The 26,293-nt window shown below is 42.9% G+C and overlaps 1 protein-coding gene across 1 annotated transcript; it reads left to right on the top strand.

The window, feature by feature from the left end:
• The first annotated feature begins 292 nt into the window (after window positions 1-292).
• On the top strand, window positions 293-25,880 carry gcn1 (GCN1 activator of EIF2AK4). Its single transcript, XM_070833150.1, has 57 exons — window positions 293-321; window positions 1,359-1,461; window positions 1,694-1,757; window positions 2,001-2,132; window positions 2,414-2,522; window positions 2,734-2,832; window positions 3,842-3,976; window positions 4,143-4,320; window positions 4,423-4,497; window positions 4,921-5,049; window positions 5,134-5,184; window positions 5,281-5,379; window positions 5,516-5,689; window positions 5,789-5,941; window positions 6,026-6,118; window positions 6,219-6,294; window positions 6,638-6,797; window positions 6,948-7,137; window positions 7,234-7,358; window positions 7,556-7,734; window positions 7,845-7,938; window positions 8,019-8,132; window positions 8,238-8,436; window positions 8,520-8,672; window positions 9,093-9,274; window positions 9,646-9,726; window positions 10,043-10,186; window positions 10,374-10,498; window positions 10,577-10,766; window positions 10,879-10,949; window positions 11,214-11,379; window positions 11,513-11,707; window positions 11,834-12,080; window positions 12,254-12,375; window positions 12,554-12,668; window positions 12,983-13,162; window positions 13,764-13,984; window positions 14,099-14,167; window positions 14,264-14,402; window positions 14,490-14,686; window positions 15,278-15,420; window positions 16,090-16,207; window positions 16,315-16,530; window positions 16,673-16,837; window positions 17,674-17,835; window positions 17,923-18,015; window positions 18,119-18,262; window positions 18,370-18,639; window positions 18,794-18,907; window positions 19,579-19,809; window positions 19,915-20,108; window positions 22,540-22,654; window positions 22,998-23,094; window positions 23,417-23,565; window positions 24,260-24,370; window positions 24,957-25,178; window positions 25,268-25,880. The coding sequence occupies exons 1-57, from the start codon at window positions 304-306 to the stop codon at window positions 25,391-25,393; spliced, it is 8,016 nt and encodes a 2,671-aa protein (XP_070689251.1). The 5' UTR covers window positions 293-303; the 3' UTR covers window positions 25,394-25,880.
• Window positions 25,881-26,293: the final 413 nt, after the last annotated feature.

Below are 26,293 nucleotides of genomic sequence, written 5' to 3' on the forward strand. Positions count from 1 at the left end.
CCGGAAAACTATTAAAAGGACAATTTAATGTAGCGTTAACTGAACATTACACAGGATGTAAAACACTTGACAGACATTGTGCCCTTTTCAGAAGTTACAGTTCATTTATACTGTCTATGTTGCAGGCATTTACACACGTGCACCTTTCTGCGTTTCTAGTTTTATCAAGTAGTATTTGTTATTAACATTTTGTGTAAAAATATAAAATAAATGTGTTGAAAATGTATTAAGGGAAAAAAGGGTACGTAGCAGTTGTGACCGGAAGTGACATCTACAAGTCCTTCCTGCAGCAGAACCGGCAAGATGGCAGCGGACACGCAGGTCTGTGTGGCTGTTTTTTTTTTTTTTAAATAGTAAACTGTGTACTTACAGAACTGTATTCTAGTACGGCAGAAACCAAATTCTTGGTGTGTTGAGTGCCGCTCTTGTAAATATCTCGGTGTGTTATAACATTCATCGTGAAACTCGGGAAAAATTGTACAAAAGCTAGCAAGCAGACTGCTAGCTCAATGCTACGTCGCCCAGTGTGACTGCATGAGTCTTAGCTGCTGCTGCTGCTGTAGCTAACGAGAACCACCGTGTACTGATACAGGATACTGGACTGTCTGTCCTGAGTGAGAGGCCAGCTGAAGCTTTACCTCCATAGTCCCGACTTGCCAACTAACCCGTCAGTGTTTAAATTCGCAGTCATTAACTTCAGTTGGTCAGAATTGCCGAAGTTATGCAGACGGTAATTTTATATGATGATGTATTAAACCACGCCCACTACAAGTTAAGAATTATAGGGAGCTAAATGACATAAAATATATAGTGTATTAATCCACGTGGTAGATGTCGACTCAGTGATGATGTAGTTGATCGTGTCGGGAATTTAATAACAAGGCCTTCAACGTTCAACTGCTATTAACTCTGATTGCAGTATACTTTTCTTGACAGTTAAGCACATGAGAGAAAATTTTACTTCTCATTTCTCTGAAGAAATCTCATTCCCACCCAATTCAGACAAAACTTGTTAGTAAATTAATGTATAATCCATCTTTACAGGATTACAGTCCTGCTCATAACCTCATGTTCCCAAATATGAACTGTCAAACACGTAACTAGAGATGTAAAAATTGGTCATTTTTTCCAATGACATTTTGACATTTGCTATTTTTCTGTGAATCTGCCAATGGTTTAAAGCCATTCCTCTTGAAAATAATGGCAGGTAATCTTTAGTTTCCCTGTCCTGTATGATCATGAAGTGAATGTCTTGCAGTCCTGATCTGGAGGTCAGACTGACTGATGTTACCGCTGTCACATTAATTGAATTGAAGTCGCTACACCAATTCTTCTACTAAATGTCAGTCTTACAAAAGGTTTCAGACACACTGAAGAAATTTGCTGTAAAAGTAACAACAGCCAGTGTGAGAGAGCGCAAGGAGATATTCGGAGAACTGAGACGAAGCATAAAAGGCAAAGGTGAGGTGATTTTGTGTTGTTTAATTTTCCATGCTATAGGTGCTCTAATCAGCACTAATCTAATCACTAATCTTTTGTCATGTAAATACCCCCCCCCCATGAACTGTACAGTCTTTTTTAATTTTAATATTATGTCTTTTGTACTATTTCGTCTTCCTGTTGTTTTGCACTGCTTACGAGTGCTGCTGATTCTGATTCTGATTCTCTAATGCTTATTTCACATATCTTACAGAGTTACCAGAGCCTGCCATCAAAGGACTATGCAAGCTCCTCTGTCTTACTCCACACAGATATCGGTAGGTGTATTCAGTCTATCCTCAATGATAAAAATGAAGAGGACAAATTAATGGGAACACCTGACAGTATAATGTGATTTTTTTGTTCAACAGCATCACAAACTCCAAAATGAACATGCAGTTGAATCAACAACAGTTTCAACAAAAATCAAACATTATAACCTCCATGAGAATATGATTCATTGCTGTACTGGACGCTGAGTGTGTATCCTTTGTGTTTACGTGGATTTGTGTGCTTTTCAGGGACGCTGCATCGCGCAGGGAGCCCCTCTTTGTCATTGCGCAGCTGGCTGACAGTCAACCTGACATCCTGGTGACCAGCCTCCTCCACTGCCTGTTGAACAGTGGAATCATCAGCAAAAATGGAGAGCCCAGGTACTGCTCCGAACTTTATATTATTATTTTAATCTATCAAGTTTACTTAATAATTTCCTACATGTTCATATTTACAGAGGAGAACATCAGTATTACATTGAGTTGTTTGGTTAAGAAACAGGATTACCAAATGAAAACAGCAGAACATTTATAAAAATATATATTATGATTTGATTTGAAAAGGGGAAATAAGAAACACCATTAAATAACCAATCAAACAAAATACATATGATCCTGGCTGTCCTCTCCCCCCTCTTATGCTTGCCTTATTGTATTTGCAGTAAAAGCACAGGCTCTGCCGCCTTCATTGGCTTGTCTTGGACCTGCCTTTTAGTCCCAAGTGTGTTTTCTGTCCCAGAGAAAAGAGGAGGACCCGTCTGGAAGAAAATGGTCAGTAAGCGTATATGTAATTTTAAGATATGCTCTGAACTGGCATTTTATACCCGGTTATAAAGTTCTTACTGAGCTGTTAAATGTTACTGTCTGAGTTGGTTAAAGTGCCTAATGGAGTTGTCGCATGGACTTTTCCCACACTTGACCAGGGTGAATATTTTATTTGGGATGCTGGTATCACCTTGTGGTCTGTTGTCCTCTCTTTTAGGTGGAGGTCCAGAGCCTTCTTGTAGCAGAAGTGGTGGGTGGAGCCAAGACCACAGCTCAGAAATCAAACTTCAAGAAACTCAATCACCTCTGGGAGAAAGTGAGTTTGTGTTCTGTACAGAACACACTGGAAATAAAAGACACACATTGATCTTGTGGGAGGGAAGGATCTAACGTAAGGATTACACTGAATTGCCATTTTGTTTGATTTCAGACATTCACTTTTTTAAATCATTAGTGAGAAGTGGGGGCTGATCTGAACCCACGTGAGGATGCTGACAAAATAACGGTTGCTGGTCAGCTGAGTCTTTGGGGCTATGATTATTACTAGAGTTAAGGGTAAAAAACAAATACCTACTGTTTTTGGTGAATCTCCTGGTTCTCTCATAATTTTAAGGGATATTTTGCTGATTTTTACTTTGCTTGATTTTTCAACCACCTTTGTATCATTGCAATATTGGTAGTATATGCAAATGAATTTGACTTTTGTCAGTGTTGCCCGTTCCAAGAGCTTACAAGCATCCAACCTAAACAAGACACTTTTTATGGTGTTTTCATACACAGAGTTGCATTTACTGCTACTGAATGTCATCAACTCTGCTTTAGTGTGACAACTAAAGATTAGAAGAATCTTGCTGTTTTGATTACTTGTGAACACAAGTCAACTCATAAATGAGTTGAAAGAATAGGGTTTACGGGAAGAAGACCCCACAATTTCTTCAAATAGCCTGTTGTAATGTCATGTTCCAGTGAATTCTTTCTTTGCTGGACTACCTCATGTATAGCTACAATGGGCTTATGTGTCATGAGCTAAGCACTGTTGCTGATAGCTAGTCCTTTCTTACTGTGAAAACAGCCTCATCCACAGTCTTCCATCTATACGGCCTATCCTTAAGGGTCGTGGGGGGCTGGAACCAATCCCAGCTGATAGCGAAAGGCGAGATACACCTTTGATCGGTTGCTAATCACAGGACTGAAATATGTGATATTGCACTATACTATATGTTCACAACATGTAAAAACAGTCCTGAATCCTCATCTGTGTTCTGAGACCAGCTATAATACACTCCAATGCTGCATAGGTCTGACGTTTTTGCTGTCTTTCATAGAACTCTGGACTGGTTGATCAATACATCAGCACATTGTTGAGTCTCGACCAGAGCCCGACTACTCTGGTAATGCTGGGGGTGTGTTTAGACTTCTGCACCACTCAGAAAGACAAAGCTACAATAGAGAAGCATAAGGTGAGTTTTCTTTTTCTTTTCTTTTTTTTTAAATTCGCTCCTCAGTTCTCTAACATTTACCATTTGTGCTTTGAGACTGTTCATTCGGATTTGTTTCAAAGAGGACATGGAATCTCAGACATAGTTTTGGGCTGCAACATAAAGCCTTGTGTCTACTGCTTTTCAGAATGCCTTGTTGGACCTCTACATAAAATCAGTCCTCATGAGCAAGGCAAAACCACTACAGCACATTTTGGACAAAAGTGGCTCCTTACTGCGTCATGTGTCCCACTCTGAGTTCAAGGAGCTGCTACTCCCTGCGCTGCAGAAGACGATGCTCCGCAGTCCAGAGAACGCCATGCAGAGTGAGATGCTTTCAGTTTGTGGTGGTTGTGTTAAATACTTCACCTGTTTCATGCTCAGGCAGCTCTCATACGGTGGATTAAACCAGTGACGTTTCTTTGCAGCCATTTCCTGCCTGCTGTTGGCTGTAACTCTGGACCTCAGCCAGTATGCCATGGATATCGGAAAGGCCATTGCAAGTAAGGCCTTAATGGGTGTTTAATTGATGTTTAAATGTTTAAAGCGTACACTCAGATATTATGAGGGTTTAATTTGTCTCAAGTAAATGGTAAATATTAAATAGTCTCTACAGCACCTTTCCAGTCATTTCAACTACTCAGCGCTTTTACATCACATCCTCATTCACCTATTCACACATCATTCATACAGGAGGAGTCTAATTTGGAGGAGAGTATTCTTTCGCACACATTCACACAAGTTGGGGTTCAGTGTCTTGCCCGAGGACACTTTGACACGCTGACTTAGAGGAGCTGGCAATCGAGCCGCTGATCTTCCGATTAATGGACAACCCACTCTACCTCTGAGCCACACCCACAGTAATGACTGAGAGACTGGCCACTCCATTCAGCATAATTATATGTATTGTGTGGTCTGTGTTTCAGGCCAGCTGAAAGCTAATAATGCCCAAGTGATGGAAGAGGCTGTGCAGGCAATGCATTATCTGGCCCAGCAGTGCAGTGACCCCTCTGCTGTGCAGGACATTGTCACACATCTCTTTAAGATCCTCGGAGGTAAGCTAATTACTTACCTGACTGAAATATTGTCACAGTTGTGTTTGAGTTTGCTCATCTGAATAAGGATTCTTGTGGTCGCAGGGTCTGAGGGAAAGCTTACAGTTGTTGCCCAAAAGATGAGTGTGTTGTCGGGTAAGAGACCTTTCAAATGCTATAATTATAGCTATCCGTGGGTAGAATTGCACCCTGACAGTTTTTAACCAGAGAATTTTCATCATCTTGTTCCAGGGATTGCCAGCTGCAGCCATCATGCTGTGTCAGGAACATCAAGCCAGACACTCACTTCTGCAGTCACTGTGATGTTCATCCCTTATTTACAACAAGAAGGTGTCACTACTCTGTCTCTTCTTCATCTCCTTCCTGCCAGAATGCTTGACAGTATAATATTGGGCCAGGAAATTCTTCAAGAACACCACATTGTGATGGTTCAGTCTAGTAATAACTTTCATTGTTTTTCATTTAGTTCATGAGGGTACCTTGGTGCATGCAGTGTCTGTACTTGCCCAGTGGAGCAGTCGTCTCACTGTGGAAGTTCCCACCGCTCTGCTGGACTGGTTGAAGAAAGCTTTCACCCTCAAGACCTCCACTTCTCTGGTTCGACATGCCTACCTTCAGGTCATGTTGGGGGCCTTCAGAGGTCAGACACAAAAGAGATGTTATGCTACTTGTCAAATATACAGATCCTTCAGTTGAGCTTATCCTTGAAAGCTGCCATCACCTTTTCCGTGGTTTTTAGGTGACACTTTGACCCAAGCCTCAGACCTCATGCCCTTGCTCCTTCAAACGGTGGAGAAAGCTGTGGCACAAAACTCCCAGCATGCTCTGCTTGCAGAAGGAGTAGCAGCTTCTGTTCTTTTGAGTCGACTGGCACTGCTGGAGACACAGACAGGTGTGGCTCATATCAGTTACTTTTTCTCACTTATGGAGACTGTTGAAAAACTCTTTGTTTACAAGGATCTCTCTGTCTCTGCAGAGGCCAAGTTCTCTAGCTTTTGGAACCTAATTTTAGATGAGAAGAAGCCACTTTTCACCACAGAGAAGTTCCTCTCCCAAGCCAACGAGGAAAGTAAGGCAACATTTTACTAGCTTAAATGTTTTGAAAGTGTTAAGTGTTTTGAAATTTTAGGGCGTGAAATGATGGCTTGTTTCTGTCCATCTTTTTTAAGCTCTGCTCACAGCACTGCAGCTCTGTGAAAGGCTCTTCCTGGACCATGCTCACCGGCTTAACACCAGCAAATCACAGTGAGTCTCTCTCTTTATTGACATGACAACAAAAATGTTTTAGAGAGCTTACCATATATGCTCAAGTCAAACAAGTTGTACACTAGCAGTTTGCCTGCATAATTTGCGTGCGGATTAAAAAGTATATCCCAGATCACAGCCTAATTTCTACCGAAGGTTATGATACTACGCAGTGATTTCGCATAAATACTTGCTTTATGAAAGTTTCGTCCAAAAAGGGGTCTGATCTATCTTTTTGTGCAGGAAAAATGCAGAATAGAAATGTATTCTAGATTTGTCTTATTGACTTTAATTCTGTTGTGCTTTAATCACTACTTAATCTTCCCCCGCATGTGACTGCTAGGATGTATCATCATGCCACAGTTGGAGTTCTGTTGTCTCGGAGTTGGCGTGTGAGGAAGCGGGCGCAGCAGACAGTTAGGAAGCTGCTCTCCTCTCTGGGTGGATCAAGACTTGCCCAAGGCCTTCTGGGAGAACTGCGCGTTGTCATCAACAAACACAAAGTACAGACTAATTGATTCACCGTAGACCTCAAAACATAAAAACATAGCTTCATCTTTTAAAACTGGTGGTTGAACATTGAGTCAACTGCTGCAGCTCAAGTTTATTTCCTCTCAGCCTGGTTGTTCCTGACTGTATGCTGTCAACTTCAGGTGTTGCCCCAGGATGTCGTGGTATCAGACTCAGGAGAGCTGACTGAGCTGGGTCGCAGCTACGTTTCCCCTCGTGTCCTGCTTGACGCGCTGTGTGTTGTGTGCTCCTCTGCCAGCCAATGGGGCGATCCTACTGAAGCAGAGAATTTGGCCATGGAGATCCTCATAGTGACTCATCATCCATCCATAGGTATGAGAATAAATTGCTCTCCAGAATGAATCTGTTGCCCACTCGTTTTGGTGCTCTGTCCCTTATTTAACATCTCATTCACTCCATCTGTTTCAGTTGGAGCTCGCCAGCACCTCTGGCCTATTCTGCTCTCCTCCATGAACCTTAAAGCAGAAGAATTTATAGAGAAGAACATGGAGGCTATTCTGCCACATCTACTGGAGGCCAATGCTGACAACCAGGTCTGTAAATAATACACACTTCTTTATTCTGAATTTCACGAGATTTCTACACACAAGGACACTGAAAGAGGTTGATTGAAGGATAAACAAACAGGCACACATTTTGTATGTTCTGCAGGCAGGATGTAAAAAATGTAGAATATATGCTGGTTTATTTTATGATACCAGAGTTTTAGGGGTCACGTTTTTCTACTCAGGCAGTGAAAAATGCAGTGGGTGCACTCTCCGGCCTCTCTCCCAACAAGCTGTTACCACGAGTAATCAGTCATGTCACAGACGGGCTTTCCCAACCAGCTCTACTCCAGGTCACCAGGGAGGAGTATGCCATCATGCTGACACCCGAAGGAGAACTGTATGACAATAGCATCATCCAGAGGTAAAGCACAGTCTCTCCCACCACTGAGGGTTTCTGACCTCTAGGAATCACTAGAACTTTCTGTTGTCAATTTTGTTTATATCTGTCTTCTGCCTCTGTGCTTGCTTCAGTGCCCAGAAGGAAAGCACCAAGAAAGTCAACATGAAGAGAGAGAACAAGGCTTACTCCTACAAGGAACAGATCATTGAACTCGAATTACAGGAGGTAAAGTGCTCTTACTGTTGTTTGAGTATTTGGTGGTATTAATGCCTGGAACAAACTTTGATTTCTCTTTCATTTTGCAGGAACTAAAGAAGAAAAAAGGCATCAAAGAGGAATTACAGCTAACCAGCAAACAGAAAGAAATGATGCAAATACAGCTGGAAAAGGAGGCCACTATTCGCAAGAAACTTCAAGGGGTATGAAACCAAGTCACCAAAACTAATTGAAACTAAAACTGAGTGCCTGAAGTGTGGCATTCTCAATTTTTCCTTATTGCATTGTGGCTTTCTTCCTGTCACCAGCTGGATGTGGAGCTGCAGAGTGTGGTGGGTCTACTTGAAGCCACTCTGAGAGAAAACCCTATTCAGATCACCCGGGAGCTCCCCGCTGTCCTCCAGGTCCTAATGCCACTGCTCCAATCCCCTCTTGCTGCTCCACGCATCCAACAGGTCTTCTTGGACATTGGAGTGTGCCTCATGCCCAAACACCTTAAGTCTCTAGGTATATGCCTTGTCTTAGTATTGTATTGCATTGATGGAGACAGCCTCAGCATCTTGAGTCACTTTCACCTTATTTCCTTCAAGCCATGCTCGTGGGACATGTGACTTTACGGTTGCTGAAGCCAGAGTGTGATCTTGAACAGGCCTGGGGACAGGAGGACCTGGACACAGCAGCCCATCGCACCATACTGCTGCTACACAACCACACTGTTCCACAGAGAGAGGCCAAGACTAGTGGTGAGCACAGTCATAGAAACTAGTCAAAGTTACAACTAAACAGGAACATTTTGTCTACATATACAGTTAAAATGACACTGAAAATCCCCACTGGAAATCGGTTGGCTTGAGGAAACGCCTCATTTGCAAATGAGTGCTCTTATTCGGCATTCTACTCTGGGTTGAATAATTTTGAGACTTAATTTAAAGTGGCATATTGTGTTGAATTTGGAGAAACCACCTGTAATAGTAGTTGTGATGAGCTATTTTCGTCCTGTATCTGTTAAGGAAGATAAGGACAGTAGAAAAACTATTCAGGAAATATGAAGAAAGTTAAAATGCAGCCCTAGAAGTAAGTCATAGTTGTAGTAAGACACTAAGATAAGAGATGTAAGTCAGTGCTTTTTTGTTAAATTGTTTTTTTCATTTATTTTTCCTTAGATGTGGTTCCACTGTCTGCTCCTGCTTTCTCCTTCTGCTTCCCTCTCCTCAATGCCATGCTCAAGGAGTCATCAGGCAGCACAGAGGAAACGGAGAACTTGATGACCAGAGCCTTGCAAGTCGTCACAGAACACTCCCAGCTTCGTGCCAAGACAGACATGGATGACATTGTTATAGATGAGGTAGAGGCAAACATCTCCATCGCATGGAAAAGTCATTGTTTATGTATAATTGCACTATTTTTGAGCCTCTGCTTCGTAATTCCGTTCAGTGTGCACTGTTTGGTGTATAACCTTGAATGACAATAAAGTCTAAAAAGATAAGTCTAAGAAGATAAATACTCCATTTACCTCAGCATTTATTTACTCACCAATTATCGACATAGCTGTCCTTTGTGTTTGCACATCTTTTTCATAGCTAGTCAGCACCAACATTGGTCCGTAGAAATGAATGGCATAGCAAATTGTGAAAGCTTTGTGTCACAGTACTGCTATTTATTTTGAAGTTTAATGGATTCATGTACACCCGTTTTAACCGTATTTTCTTGCCTCAGAACGGCCCCGAGCTACTTCCTCGTGTCAACATGCTGCTGCTACTGATAAGGATCATTTCGACAGCCACCCCAAGACTCCAGGTGAACAAGGGATTATACAGATAGAGTTGAAATATTTTTGAAAATATATTAATGTACGTGTACATACTGTATATACGTACATGTGTATATGCACATGGATTTTCTAATGCTGAATTTGTCTGTATTTACTATATGTGACTTATTGGCTGTATTACTGTTTGTCGGCAAGATCGATCAGTTTTGATCAGATTTTTCTCCATCTTTCCATCTCGTTTCTGTTTCCTCTTGAAACCACATATAGACACATGGATGGCAGAATTACTGCTCAGCCCTTCGATGTAAGACTTCTCACACTCTTTCCCACTCTGTGTTTTAGGTGTTGGCAGCTCAGTGCCTGACAGCGCTGTGTGCCAGTGCTGGAGGAGGACATGGCTGCACTGTGGCAGAGCAGACAGAAATAGACGTCCTTCTCAATGCCCTCCTTTCACCCTGCTTCTCTGTTCGGGATGCTGCCCTCAGGGTGAGCTTTGGATCAGTTCATTTTGGTATTTGTTGAAGATGGCCTATGCTGCAGTAGTGGAAATATACAGCCTCTATGGGCTAAAAAACTATTTTTTGCCATAAAGGAATGCACTTTCTAGATCAAGACAATTATAGAGCCCATGTGTTATTTTTAGACATTCTATTAACACCCAATCTGTCTTCAGGGATTGTTGGAGATGGAGTTTGCCCTGCCGACAGACAGCACAGAGACCAGCGGGCTAAGTTTGCTGCGCAGGCTTTGGGTCGCCAAGTTTGATGTTGAGGAGGAGGGCCGAGCCTTGGCTGACAGGTATGTAGTATATATATTGTGTGTGTCTGTATACATATAGATATGTATATATTTCATTCATTTGCTCTACCTCTTCAGACTGTGGGAATCTCTGGATCTGGAGTTGGTCCCTGACCTCTGCTCCCTGCTGATTGGAGATGTCACCCACCATGAGGAGGCTGTCCGTTCTGCCGCCGCCGAAGCTCTGTCCAGCGCTGTGTCCCAGTACACAGACCAGTCTGCCACAGTGCTCGGCCAGCTCACTGAACTCTACCACCAGAAACTCTATGTGAGAACGTGCGCTATCGCCACATCACAGCATTTCACATATTGCTCTTGCTGCTACTAGTGGATGATTTAAGCATCAAAGTGTGATCTACTTGTAATTTTTATTTTTAAAGAGACCACCTCCAGTGCTGGATGCTCTGGGCAGAGTCATCTCTGAAGCACCACCTGACCAATGGGAGGCCAGGTAAATGTCAACTTTTGTTTGCAAGAATGAGAGATACCTTGGTTGAAAATCAGTGGGTCCCAGGGACCCATGCTCGTTAATACACAATTAACCACCAACATATCCACATTAGCCTGCTGTCAGTCAATATTTGGATTAGTTCCAACAGGGAGAGATTATATTTCACATGTGGTTTGATGCGTTTATATGTGACATATGGCACTAGGAAGCATAAAATGTTCCTCCTTGTACACTGAGCTCTTTTGTCACACACTACTTTGTCAGGTGTGGTATTGCACTGGCTCTGAACAAGCTGTCCCAGTACCTGGATGAATCTCAGGTCACCCCTCTCTTCCTCTTCTTTGTTCCTGATGCTCTGAATGACCGCCACACGGAGGTGCGGCGCTGCATGCTGGATGCTGCGCTCTCTACACTCAACACGCATGGAAAGGTACTGCTCACCTCTTTCACTTTTTTCAGCAAACTACAGTACATTTCAATGCATAAACACACGGAGTATGTACTATATATTGTATGACTGTGTCTTGCAAGGTATTGTATGCTTATCTTGCTTAATGTAACAGGACAACGTGAGCTCCCTGCTGCCAGTGTTCGAGGAGTTTCTGAAGAACGCCCCCCAGGATGCCAGCTACGACTCTGTCCGTCAGAGTGTGGTTATTCTCATGGGCTCCTTGGCCAAACATCTGGACAAAAATGACCCCAAGGTCAAACCCATTGTGGCCAAGCTCATCACTGCACTCTCTACACCTTCACAGCAGGTAAGCATCCAAGAGTTTTAATTATTGTTTATTGTCGCCTTTCTTTATACAGATCCCATTTTGCTGACACTGCCAGTACTCTTCATTCACGTGTATCCACTCATGTGGTTTGTCTTATCTCATCAGGTCCAGGAGTCTGTGGCCAGCTGTTTGCCTCCTTTAGTCCCTGCCATCAAGGAGGACGCTGCAGGGATTGTAAGGAACCTGCTGCAGCTGCTGCTGGAGAGCGACAAGTATGCAGAGAGGAAGGGAGCAGCGTATGGACTGGCCGGCCTGGTCAAAGGTCTCGGAATTCTGGCGCTCAAACAGCAGGACATCATGACCACGCTGACTGACGCTATCCAGGACAAGAAAAACTTTAGACGGAGAGAAGGTCAGTGAAGTTTTTTAAACTAACAAACTGTTTGTTTTTGTATTTATTTACGCCCATTGATGCAGATATGTATGTCTGACTATGTCGTCTTCATTGTATCACACAAGTACTAGAAGCCACCATGTAGTGGCAAGACTTAACAAACCGCTCACTCGCTGATTTTCTCTGCCCAGGAGCGTTGTTTGCCTTTGAGATGCTGTGTAACATGTTGGGGAAGCTGTTTGAGCCGTATGTGGTACATGTGCTGCCACACCTTTTGCTCTGCTTTGGAGATGGAAACCAGTACGTCAGAGAGGTGAGCAGGCGAATCAAATTCCTGAATCAACTGTCTCATTAATATCTCTCTGCATTTAATATCTCACTTTCAGCTAAAATAGGTCTGACAGGGTGTTAAAATGTGTTTTGTAGATTTATTATCAAAGAGGTCTAGGATCCCCCTCTTGAGTTTTTACCCCCACCTTCTCTTCCATCAGGCTGCAGATGACTGTGCCAAGGCTGTGATGAGGAACCTGAGTGCCCACGGGGTAAAGCTGGTCCTTCCCTCCCTGCTGGTGGCCCTGGAGGAGGAGTCCTGGAGAACTAAAGCAGGTGAGGAGCTCACATTCTTTACACATGTAAAGAATTTCTAGGCAATACTCACTGGTTTTGAAAGGATAGAAAATAATTTTGTCATTTCCCGACTTGATGTGTTAGGTTAATGTTATAAAGTGGAGGAAAATTATGTCCCAACATATATACCGCTGTTGATATGTACTGTATACGTATGCACTGTGATGTCACGTGAAGAGATATTAATGTAATGAAAATAGTTTCAGGTTAATCATTGTTATCTAAATGTAAAATGAGTTGTACACTCAAACAAAAGTTGTGAACTTGTGAATCACCCTCCTTGTTCCTTGCAGGCTCAGTGGAGCTGCTGGGTGCCATGGCTTTCTGTGCACCCAAGCAATTGTCCTCCTGCCTGCCCAGCATCGTGCCCAAGCTGACTGAGGTGCTGACTGACTCCCATGTGAAGGTGCAGAAGGCCGGCCAGCAGGCCCTCCGACAAATCGGCTCTGTCATCCGGAACCCCGAAATCCTAGGTAAATAACTCAGTCATGGGGCAGTGGTGCTACCACAGAGACCTAATCATTACAATGTTAGCTGCTACCAAATGCTGCTCATCTGCTGCCACAAACACTTTAATTCTGTTGATATCTGAGAGACGAAGGGTACAGCAATATTGTAACGAGCAAAAACATTCGAAGGGGAACAGACTTTGACACAAAATCAGGCAGCAGAGCAAAGGAAAACCAAAAACATCTGCACCCACAGCAGTTAGAATCCAGTTGGTGGTGTGTTACGTAGAGCTGCAAAGCAATTACGCATTTCTTGTGGGAGATCATACCTGCTCAACCACAGCTATGTAGCACAAGAACAGGCGTCTGGGGCGTGGAGTGGGAATAAAGTGTCTCCTTCTTACAAGTCGGTGTGTCATTTACATAATGTTGGATAATGTTTATAATCAGAATTATTTCAACTGACAGTTGCATTAAATCTACATTCATGTGTATTTTGACATTAGCCAGGCAGAAAATACAACATCCAAATCAGTCTTGCAATCGAATAAATACAGTTTTGAGAGTTACCACCGCTGTTTAGTTGACTAGTAATTTGATTTTACTTTCTTTGTGTCTCTCTCAGCCATTACCCCAATCCTGCTGGATGCGCTCACTGATCCATCCAGGAGGACTCAGATGTGCCTGCAGACGCTGCTGGACACCAAGTTTGTACATTTCATCGATGCCCCCTCCCTGGCCCTCATCATGCCCATTGTCCAGAGAGCCTTCCAGGATCGCTCTACTGACACCCGCAAGATGGCCGCTCAGATCATTGGCAACATGTACTCCCTCACTGACCAGAAGGTACAGAGCAATACTTACATTTTCCAATCAACTAAAAGCAAAATGAAACATTTTCCAAACCTGTTTATTGTGAGGACATCTTGTTCATGGTGTTATCGTGTCTTTTGTTTATAGGATTTGTCACCCTATTTGCCCAGTGTTATTCCTGGACTGAAGGCCTCTTTGTTGGACCCGGTGCCTGAGGTGTGTTCAGTGATAAAAACAGCACTACAGTTATATGCTGTGTGTGTGTGTGTGCGTTGAGGTTGAAGCTGTAGCTGCTCCTCTTCTCTTGCTTAGGTACGCACAGTCTCAGCCAAAGCCCTGGGTGCCATGGTGAAGGGGATGGGTGAATCCTGCTTTGACGACCTGTTGCCGTGGCTCATGGAGACACTGGCCTCTGAACAGAGCTCTGTAGATCGCTCTGGAGCCGCACAAGGTCGGTTCTTCTATACACTGTCCCTGTGTTGTTTTCAATGCGCTCTTCATATCGTTCAAATGACTCAAATGATTTGTGGGTTTGCAGGTCTAGCTGAGGTGATGGCCGGACTGGGAGTGGAGAAGCTGGACAAGCTGATGCCAGACGTGGTGCAAACAGCCAGCAAGATAGACATTGCATCCCATGTCAGAGATGGCTACATCATGATGTTCATCTACTTGCCCCTCACCTTTGGAGACAAGTTTACTCCCTACGTTGGGCCCATCATCCCCTGCATTCTCAAGGTATTGTTATGACCAGAATGTTTGTTGTTTTGTTGGTGGGAATCACATTTCACAACTTTGACTGCTCTTACCGGAGTTGAAGAACCTTTTATTTTAAAATGACTACTTCCTGGGAATACTCTCACCTTTTTTTCAGAATCCCCAGGAACAGAACTGTGAATAGTAAATCATAAAACAAAATTTTCCAATGTTATTTTTCAATTGTTTGTCTTACATTTTTTTTATTGCTCTATATTTTAGTCGAAAAAATAATTCCTTTGTTTCAGAAGTCTGCCGATCTGATTAAATCACTTATTGAACCACCTGCATTGTTTTTGCACTCCAATTTCTGAAATTATATTTTGCCACACAGCTGAGTTGAAATTTGGCATTTTGAAAAGTAACCGCTGCAGGTAAAAAAGTTGAATTGTATCACTGCAATTACAGCAATTAAAGGTCACACTATATCTGTGGATGTTTTTTGAAGAAGGGGGTTTACAGGAAAAAATCATGTGCACATAAATACACATGCTATAAATACCAGCTTCCTGCAAGTATTTTTCCATTAACACAGAAACCGCTTGCTCTTACCCTATCTGTGTTGTCCACCAGGCTCTGGCTGACGAGAACGAATATGTGAGAGACACGGCACTGCGAGCCGGCCAGCGAATCATCAGCATGTACGCTGAGACCGCCATTGCTCTGCTGCTTCCTGAGCTGGAGCAGGGCCTGTTTGATGACCTGTGGAGAATCAGGTCAGATTAAATATAATACATCTAGTGCTGTCCTGGTGATTTAGGGTTTAGGGTTGATTTAGGGTTGATTAATTTATCCTGATTTTAGTGCTATATAAATACATTTTGTCGTTACACTATTATTAGCTGTAGCCTATGGTTATGAGTTGTCAGCTGTCAGGATAATAACATGGAGACTTAGTTGTCAGAGCAGGTGATTATGTTGACAGCAAAAAGGAAACTGTAAAATAGCTCACATATTGTTGCTTTTTGAATGACAAATATGACATGGTTTTAAATACACACTGCCCTTTTCTTATTGTAGTGTGTAGCTCCTCAGTCGTCACTAATAATGCTACCGTTACTTGGGCTTCTGTTTTCGCGCTACAGCGACCCTGGCTCTATTTCATTTGTGTCACAATGACAAAGATCCGCCTCCAGTCCAGCTGAGAGTCCCAGCTGCAGCTGGGAAGCTGCGAGTGCCAGTCAGCGCGTACATCAGTAGCACCAGTCACATATAGTGTTTGGACAAAAGTGAATATTGTGGTTGCTTGACATCCCCTGCACTTGGCTTGTCAGTAGTGCAGTTTTGCAGTATTAGGGTTATTGTACAGCCCTAAACACATCAGTGATGTGTTTATATAAATTTCACTCTAATATGGACTAGTTATGTGTCCATGTTGTTTGCAGGTTCAGCTCTGTTCAGCTACTTGGAGATCTGTTGTTCCATATCTCTGGAGTGACAGGAAAGATGACCACAGAGACTGCTTCTGAGGATGACAACTTTGGAACAGCTGCATCCAACAAAGTATGAATTCATTTCTTTTCTGCAAAAATAGTTTTGCTCTGTTTTTGAAAAATGTTTATACATTAAGGCGTAGAGGATTTGCTGACCTTCAACTTTCTCTCTCCCAGGCTATTATTGGAGCTCTTGGCGCTGAGCGGCGTAATCGTGTCCTCTCTGGCCTCTATATGGGCCGTTCAGACACTCAGCTGGTGGTTCGACAGGCTTCCCTCCATGTGTGGAAGATCGTGGTGTCCAACACCCCCAGAACTCTGCGAGAGATTCTCCCCACCCTCTTCACCCTCCTGCTGGGCTTCTTGGCTTCCACTTGCCCTGACAAGAGAACGGTATTACTTCTTTGAACTTAAACGTAAACCCACTTTGTCTTTGTGTTCCCTGGTTGGCGACTGGCAGTGTTTTTTCACGTCACAGTGAAAGTACCTGCAAAACATTTTTTAATTGATGCTGTGTGTGTCGATGTGGTTTTAGATCGCTGCTCGTACGCTGGGTGATCTGGTGAGGAAGCTGGGAGAGAAGATTCTCCCTGAGATTATTCCCATCCTGGAGGAGGGACTGCGCTCTGACAAGAGCGATGAAAGACAGGGCGTCTGCATTGGCCTCAGTGAGATCATGAAGTCCACCAGTAAAGATGCTGTGAGTCAGGCTGTAACACACACATTTCTCTGCCACTTAAGTTAAAATTGCAATATTCAAAATAAAACACAATTTTTTTTTTAATAAAGATGTACAAACACTGATCTTCACAGTGTATCACTTTATTTCTGTGCTTTTGAAATAAAGTAATACAGTGCATAGATCTAAATATGCAGAGACCTTTTTTTTATTAGTTTGCACTTTTTAATGCTTCCAGCCCCTAATTAAAGATCTAGCTAGGGGGAGCAGTGGTCATTCTGCATTAAATCTCCAAAGTGAGGCAAAGCATAAAGCTAGCTATCTGTTCAAAGTTCCACATCAGACTTGCACATTGAAAATCACAAATCTTTGCTAGACTTGAAGTATTGGATTTCATGGTATACGCTTAGGTACAAAAATCTTTAACTTTTGTAATTTTATAGATCAGAGATGGGCAATCTGGGAGTCTAATGGTTATTATTGATGCCACATAATCATAAGACATAACCCTGCTGTCTCTACTGTCTATTGAAAGAAAGTCAAAATGCCAAAACATAATCTTTTAAAAAAAAGACTTAGTAGAAATTTGGAAATTAATAGCTTTTTTTTTTTTAACCTATTTTTCCGGTTGTGATATCAGAAATCAGCTTTATTGGCCATACAAGGAATTTGATTACAGTTTGTAGTTGCTCTCAATGTTCTTATGCAGAATATATAGCTAAAAAAGGACAACGAAGCATAAAGTCAATTGTCTTACTGGAAGGAATCTAAATTTAAGAAATAAACCCTAAAAGCTAATGGAAAAAACAGAAAAAATGTAATGTACCAGGATCTGATGAATCTGTTTTATACTGCAGGTGCTCGTCTTCTCTGAGTCACTGGTCCCCACTGTGAGAAAGGCTCTCTGTGACCCTCTGGAGGAGGTCCGAGAGGCTGCTGCCAAAACTTTTGAGCAGCTTCATGCAACCATTGGTTACCAGGCACTGGACGACATCCTGCCGACTCTTCTCAAACAGCTGGTGAGAGGGCAAAGACACACACATAATATAGATTGCATTCAGAAGTTTTCAGTCTGGTTATTAATACGTTAGAATATCTGCTCTCAGGATGATGAGGAGACAGCTGAGTTTGCTTTGGATGGTCTGAAGCAAGTCATGGCGGTGAAGAGTCGCTCTGTGCTGCCCTACTTGGTTCCAAAGGTAAAGTGGCAGAATCGAGTTTTCCTTTTTTGGCTTTATCTTTATTATTTATCTTTTTCTGGCTGTATCTGACGAAAGCACATATCCTCTCTGGTCGTATCAGCTGACTACTCCTCCTGTAAACACCCGTGTGCTGGCCTTTCTGTCTGCTGTGGCTGGAGATGCTCTGACACGCCACCTAGGTGTCATTCTGCCCGCCCTGCTCTCATCCCTTAAAGGAAAGCTGGGAACTGAGGATGAAGCACAGGTATCACCTGCATTTACCAGCACCTACTGCTGTTTTTGTGTTTGAGCATTTTGTTTTTTTCCTCATGTAGAACTAACCATAACCACTGTATGTTACCTTTGCGTCAGGAGTTGTGCAGCTGTCAAACAGTCATCCTCTCAGTAGAGGATGAAGTGGGCCAGCGGATCATTATAGATGATTTGCTGGAGTCCACACGAGGCGCCGATCCAGGCCTCAGACAGGCTGCTGTCACCATCCTCAATGCCTACTTTGCCCGTACCCGCCTCGACTACAGTGCCCACACTCGCAACCTGCTGTCAGGCCTCATCCGCCTGCTCAATGACACCAACCCAGAGGTCCTCTCTCAGAGCTGGGACACCATCAACTCCATTACCAAGGTTTGTTGACGTGAAGTAAAAGTGGGCAGTGTTTGTCCACGCTTTTGCCTCTACATTGGTGTAAAGACAAGTTGTTGGTTTTTACACATTTTCAGTACTTAATCAGAAGCTGTTACATGTGTCCTGAGCATTGTTTGGTTTTTTTTTTTGCCAGAAACTTGATGCAAGCAGCCAGCTGGCTCTGATTGATGACCTGCATCGAGACATTAGATCAGCAGCTGCAGACGTTAAGGGTCAGCACCTGCCTGGTTTCTGTCTGCCTAAGAAGGTAAGAAATCTCCTCCTGGCACAGTCAACACTGGGACCTTGTTACAGTGTGATGAATTTGTTCTTGCATTTGTAGCTTGTACTGAATCTTTTTGTCTTCCTGAGCTCCAGTGACGTAAAATGACTTTATGTCCCGCTGAGAAAAGTCCTCTCTTTCTTCCTCCTACAGTTAATTGATTTGGATGTTTAGATTTAGGAAAAAATCAGACACATTTGTAATTTGATTTGCATTGTTCTCATGAAGAAGCTATTTATCTGTCATCTTTTAATACTGGTGCATCTATTTAGCACTGCAAGCACCCACATTACTGTTTTTTCTCAGAGGCCATGGTTTATGTGTGGTTAATAGCACACTTGCTGAACTACATTTAAAAAAAAAAATGTAACCATCATTTAAGGCCCTTTATAAATCAAAACATATGCCAGATATTCATTGGTTCCAGCCTCACAAATGTATGGATAAAGTATCATAAATTTGATATGTTTATTGTTCAGAAAAAGCAATGATGATATCCCCATGGGCTGTGGGAAATGATAATGGGCCTTAAGTTTCTGTAGTGGTGTTCTTGATGTAGTAATTAAACAGGTAATCACCAAGCACTAACTGAAAATGAAAATAATGATTGTTTTATGTTATTTTATGTTATTTTCTCTCTCTCTGTCTCTCCACAGGGTGTGACCTGTATCCTGCCTGTGCTGAGAGAGGGTGTCCTCACTGGTAGCCCTGAGCAGAAGGAAGAAGCAGCTAAAGCATTAGGTGGGGTCATTAAACTGACCTCCCCTGAGGCACTGCGGCCCTCAGTAGTTAACATCACTGGGCCGCTCATTCGTATCTTGGGAGATCGCTTTGCCTGGACGGTAAAAACCGCCCTGCTGGAGACTCTCACTCTGCTGTTGGCAAAGGTCTGTACCTGCATTTCCCCATGGGACGTGTACACGCACAGAGCTGTTGAAGACATGATTCCTCTTCACAGATATCAATTTATCAGTCCTATATTTCTCCTCCAGGTGGGCATTGCCCTGAAGCCCTTCCTGCCTCAGCTGCAGACAACCTTCCTGAAGGCCCTGCAGGACTCAAGCCGTGCGGTGCGGCTGAGAGCTGCTGAGGCTCTGGGCCAACTGGTTTCCATCCACACCAAGGTGGACCCACTCTTCACTGAGCAGCTCTCTGCCATCCGCAACGCTGAGGACTCAGGAGTCAGGTGAGCTCTCATTAAACAGGGCAACACTGAATTCTTTAGTTAAAAGAGACTTTTATTAGTTGGCCCTGTCAGCTGTCTACACTATTTTTGGAAATGGAATCATTGAAGTATTAATATCACAGGCGCCCAGATAGCTAACACATAATAAATCACATTTGATCTTGTTTTGAATTTGTGTTTTGGATTGGATTGGTTTGGATTGTTGTTGTTAATTTAGTACTGAATCTATAATTTAATAACTAAATTATATCGAAGGACTAGGGTTGTCATGGTGAAGGAATTCTCCTGTGGTGATTTAGGGTGTGTTATAAGTGTAGTGTGACTCCTTTTAAAAGATAAGGCAGTGCATAAGGTGTATGTGGTGATGCAAAGGAGTGGCAGTGTGTGTTCTTATGATACACCCAGGGGACAGAAGTGTAGCAGAGAGGTTAGCAGGTTAGGCAGTTAGCAGTGGATGTATAGTGTGGGTTACAGTGTGTTAATCAATAAATGTTGCAGCTGTGTTCCGAACTGCACATTTTCTGGAACAATTCAGACTCAGAGTTCCAGTCTTGGTCGCTGTGCAGCATCTGTAGGGCTCCATAGCCACTCCAAGGCCAGAACTTCAGTCACAGTTACAGCCTGTTCTGATGGGGGGGGGGGGGGGGTGGAGCTTCCACCTATTTTATGAAATAGTCTTGTATTACAAGCACGTAAAAGTTGTTGCGCTCTGTCTCGTTCAGTGGCCCAACAATGTCCAAGGCGATTTGCTCCATGGGGCTTTGTCCTCTGGTGCAGAACCCGTAGCAGTTAGGCATCCAAAGTCCAATGTCTTCTCTCATTTGGTACCAGAAGTATCGGGTGTCCACACCAAAAATATCCACTTAGTTGCCCTTCATGAATGTGTTTCATTACGACAGGCTGGAAGGCATGAGGAAGCACAACTTGAGTATCATTCATCAGTATCAGCCCATCAATCAGAGGATCGGTGGTTCAATCCGCGGCTTATCCCTATGTAAATAGTGTGAATTAGAAGGATGGTTCCTTCTGTATGAATGATGTGTGAATAGGTAAATGTGACTGCTTTAAGTGGTCAAAATGACTAGAAAGGCGCTATACAAACACAGACCATTTACCATTCCATTGCTTAGCATCATTCGTCTTAGTCAGGTAGGTTCTCTTGGAGCTTTAAGTTTTCTGTGTCGTCAGGGGAAGTGTCTAGCCCCACTAGATGAGCTGTTGCAGAAGCTGGGTATCCCTCTACCCCCACTGGACTCAGCATCATCTGGTTGATGGACCTTCTAGACTTTGTCTAAGACACTGACCCCAATAATGTGACTTAGGTAGGCTACCTCGAGGTGGAAGAGGCAGAACTAAGCAGATTTTGGTGTCGGGTTGGTCCGGTGGAGACGACTGAAAACCTTTCCCAGCTGCCCCAGCATGTCTGACACATCCCTGCCCAGCACATACTGCTGCTGCCAGAGCATTGCACAGTTTGAATGGCCTGACATTCCACTTGAACAGTCCATTTCTGGTGCAGAAGTCCATCTCTGGTGCGTTTTGTGTGCTCTGGGGGTGATTTCAACTTGCCAGTTGCTGCAGATGAGGTCCAGTGTGGTGAACCATTTAGTGTGGAATGTGTTGCTGCCGTTCAGGGCTAAATAGTTTATGCAGAGGTCGTACATACCATCCTTTTTGCGCACTATATGCCCAGCTGCAGAGATAAAACTGAGGAGGTCACAAGATACTTAAAGAAATAAGAAAGAAAACATTTATTCTCGTTTCATGTTCTATGTTTAATTTCTTGTTTTTCTCTTTCACCTCCTCAAATCTTCTACAAATCCTTCAAATGAAGAAATATGAGAAGGACCTGTTATTAGGGCATGCAAGCAGACGCTATTTGGGTCACACAGCAACTAGGTTGACAGTCAAATCAATGTGTCCACTTACTGGAATTAAAAGTTGCCGATATGAGAGCCGTAAAGATCAGTGATATTGTGGGTTTTATGTAAAATGGTCACAAGCAAAGACCAGGAAGCATCTCAGACAGAGAACACCACAAAAACACTAGTCACACACGGCAGCTGATGACTAACAAAACACGTCAGTACAGAAATGTCAAATATGTATTGCAATTAGTAAATGTAGTGTCACTATTGCATAGTTTGGCCATCAGATAGCACTGACTGAAGTTTATTTTTCAACTATAAATTGTTCTACTTGGTACATATCGTGGATATCAACCAATATATTTTTATCAGATTGTTTAAACTCAAAAATCCATTTTCAGCCAGACTCTTTTCTTAACACAGGAAAAGTAGACTTTTGAGGATTCAGTAGTATGGCTCATGTTTTTTTTCTTTTTGAATATGAATGTATATAAAAGCTGGTAGTTTTAGGGTATACAGGTGTCTTTCTCATGTTTGTGTTGTGCTCTTTTCCCCTCTCACAGGGAGACTATGCTCCAAGCCTTAAGGTTCGTCATCCAGGGAGCTGGGTCAAAGGTGGACCCAGCCATTCGCAAGAACATCACCACCACATTACTAGGCATGCTGGGACATGATGAGGTATGGCAGGAGGAGCAGATTCCTTGCAGCAGCAAGTAGAGCAGAGTTGTTTTTTTTGTCGTTGTAGAAACGTGCTTGTTTTTTCCACCCTGAGGCCTTTTACTATCTGCTGAATACATCAAGTGATTACTTATAGAATAAAATATTCATGTATTAACACTAGGAAGGGGTTTCACAGTGAGCTGTTCAGTGGTGTCGTTTTCTTTGTGATCACAGTAGAGAAACGGAAGTCAGGCAGAGAGGATGTGGTTTTCTAAAAAGGTGGTTTTGAGCCTCCATATCGGTTTGAGAATAAATGACTGTCAACCTGCCTCTGTCTGGCTGCCTGTGTGCGTGCGTGTAGGATGCAACACGGATGGCATCAGCCGGCTGTGTTGGTGAGCTGTGTGCCTTCCTGTCAGAGGAGGAGCTGAAGAGTGTGTTACTCCAGCATGTCTTGGGTTTGTATTTATATGCAAAGTTATCGTCACAATACGCATCACACATCACAATCCATGCATACATAATGACTAGTGTTGGTTTGCCTAATTTAATGTCATCAATTGCAGTTAACTGAAATAATACTTATGGCTCAGTAAATGTGTGTTTCTGCTTAGTGGCAGCACAAATTGTATTTTTACTTAATTATAAATACGCTGACACTTGTGAACATATGTATCAAACAAGTTTGCCTGTGTGTATGCGTTGACTCATTTTCTGCTGCTACCTCTGCATCTGCAGAACAGTGAGAGCATGAGCTAATAATGTTCTTCTTCCCTGTAGCGGACGTTTCTGGTGTTGACTGGATGGTGCGTCATGGTCGCAGCTTGGCCATGGCCATAGCTGTCAAATGTGCTCCTGAGAAGCTGTGTGGAAAGGAATACTGTGACACCGTGACAGAGACAATTTTGGCCAATGCCACTGCTGATAGGGTGAGAAGAAAGTTTGTGTGGCACCCTGTTCTTTGACAATATATTTCTCACGTCGCTCGGAATCAGAAAGTTTTATTGTCATTGCACTACTAGTGCAACGAAATATGTTGTGCTAAAAAACCTACAAATACACTATGTGACATACACACACAAACATTCATTCACCTGTGCATCAATAATAAATAACAATAAAAAGGCATAAAAGAGTAGCAGCAGTGAGTAGTGCAAGTGTTGCAATGTTCATACTTATTTATTGCACATAGTCACCACAGTGCTTGCACCAACATGAGGTGTGTGGGTAGTGGTCAGGCCTGATGTGTGTGAGTAGGGTTTGAGTTCAGTACTGTGATGGCTTTTCATGAACACATGGCTGCTGACTGTCCTGTATATGGCACCTTTGAGGAAATCATTTGATATTATGGCAACTATGCTAAGTCTTAGGTTATGATTTTAATGGGAGCTACATGCAGTAACATTTTTTTTTTGTAGATTATAACACTATTAGTGAAATCAATCAAAAGTGAAAGTAATCAGTATCTGCCCATTCTTTTCTTTCTAAGTTACAAAGACTTATCTAGCATATGAAAGGCATGGTATGTGACATGAATGGCAGTGCCGGTGTTCCCTTACATTCCCCTCCATTCCTGTTTCCCTTGTGTGTCAGCACCATATTCTGTTTCTGCTCTTCCTCCAGATTCCCATTGCCACCAGTGGGATCAGAGCGATGGGATTCCTGATGAGGCATCACCTCAGAACAGAGGGAGGCAGTAGTGTTTCTCAGCGCTTCATCACTCAGTTTGTCAAGGTAAAGTGGGAATAATTTGATTCAACTGATGCGCTATTTAGCTCTTTTTCAAGTGGGGAAGTGAGTGCCAGTAAGTTACTAAAATGTTTTAGGCCTTATGGTTTTAAGGACAAACAGCTGTTCAGCATTTATTGATGTAAAGCTTCATTCTCATTTCATATTAAGGGTTCTTTGAAGACTTATTTTTAGACTGCATTGTTAATTGCATTTCTGTTCCTTAATGTATCAACAGTTTAGTGTTGGTGATACATTAGTAGAATTAAATCATTTCAGGTCACGGGGAAAAGTCCAGTAGTAACTCAAGGAGTGCAGAATACATTTATTGACGTTCTTCAACTGCAGCTGCCAAGGCCATATCCAGTCCAGTCAATTCCACCTTTTTTTTTTTCTCTGAAACCTCAGCAACTTGAGTCAAATATCAGCTCATAATGAAAGCTGATGGCAGACTAAGAGATATCGGATGCCAAATAGCTGTAAATGAAGACGCAAAGTGTGTATAGGAAGATGAATACTGTGAAATGTTCCTGCCTCAAGAGTGTATAGTAGATGGAGGTTTTGTTTATGATGCTATCTTTGGACCACACAGAGTCTTCAGAATCAGTCCAGTGACATCAGACTGGTGTCAGAGCGGGTGCTGTGGTGGGTGTTCAGAGACCCCGCAACCCCCTCCATGGAGGCCAACCTCATCAAGCCCCTCCTGAAGAGTCTGCTGGACAACACCAAGGACAAGAACACCAGTGTCAGAGCTCAGAGCGAGCACACCATCGTCAGCCTGCTGCGACTCCGCCAGGGAGAGGAAACCATGCAGGTCAGACTACAGACTCATTTACATCATTGTATAAAACATATGTAAAGGAAAAGACTGTTTTTCTAATTTTTGCTTCTTCTACAAATCAGAGTATTGCTGCCATTCTGGACTCCGCGAGTAACGACTTGATGTCAGAGTGCTACCGCCGGTCCTTGAAGAAAATCTCCAGCCTGCCCGACTCCAATGAAGAGATAGACGACACCATCCTAACGTGATGGAACAGGACTGAGCTATCAAATGATCTCTACACATCTCTCCCACTGTACGACCCCCCCAACACACTCGCCACACTTGCCCATGTTGCCTCTCATGGATCAAGAGGCTCAGATGGGTAGTGTTTCGCAAACATATTACCTTCTTTCTTTCTCAATTTGCATAATTGTTTTAGCGGCCTTTAAGCCCAATTTACAACTTTTTTAATTTTATCTAACAATGTGCAAGTTCGTCTCCTGTACTGAGCTACATGAGGCCAAAACTGCTTTGACGTTTCAGTGTTTTTCTACTTATTTTACGAAAATGATTTCAAGCGTTTAAGATGCCGCTGTAATGAAACAACACCCCTGTCTTTAACTTTAATTTGGACTTTGTGTGTGAGAGTTGTTTGGGGGGAGAAAGCAGCCTGCTGGAAGAAGAAAACTCATTCTTAGTCAGTGACACGGTTGTAAAAAGGCAATACAAAATAAAAAGATCTTGATTTCATAATGTAGTGTCTGAAATATTGGAAAACTGTGTTCTTCACTGTGGGGTTGGGGGTCAGACTACTGAGATATATAAGTTGTTAGTACATGTGAGGATTGTATGCAGGCAAAACACATACATGCAGCCCTCCTGGAAAACTATCACCAGGAGTGACCCTGAAGATGATCTGAAGGAAAAGGTTTCAAATATATGTTATGTTGCTTGGACATGACCTCTTTCGATGGGTTACCAGTTCTTTGATTCGTGTAAACAGAGGGTGAAGCACATTCCAAGGTTGTACAGGTAGTTTTTAAATCAGGAGGATCCTGTCATTTATTGTTGATGTTGTGAATGGACTGGATGGTACGTGTGTGCAGCATGAGTCAAGTGATCATCAATGGGATAGGACGGTGGTGCTGTAGCACGAGCCTGCGCAG

This window comes from Pempheris klunzingeri, chromosome 7 (assembly GCF_042242105.1).
Source record: "Pempheris klunzingeri isolate RE-2024b chromosome 7, fPemKlu1.hap1, whole genome shotgun sequence".
In the NCBI taxonomy this organism is placed as follows: domain Eukaryota; kingdom Metazoa; phylum Chordata; class Actinopteri; order Acropomatiformes; family Pempheridae; genus Pempheris; species Pempheris klunzingeri.

What these genes read in the sequence shown, in the direction of transcription:
- gcn1 (XM_070833150.1), top strand. An exon ending in CTTAACACCAGCAAATCACA is followed by an intron (nt 6,295 to 6,637) that starts GTGAGTCTCTCT and finishes TGTGACTGCTAG; the next exon opens with GATGTATCATCATGCCACAG. An exon ending in AAACTTTAGACGGAGAGAAG is followed by an intron (nt 12,081 to 12,253) that starts GTCAGTGAAGTT and finishes TTCTCTGCCCAG; the next exon opens with GAGCGTTGTTTGCCTTTGAG.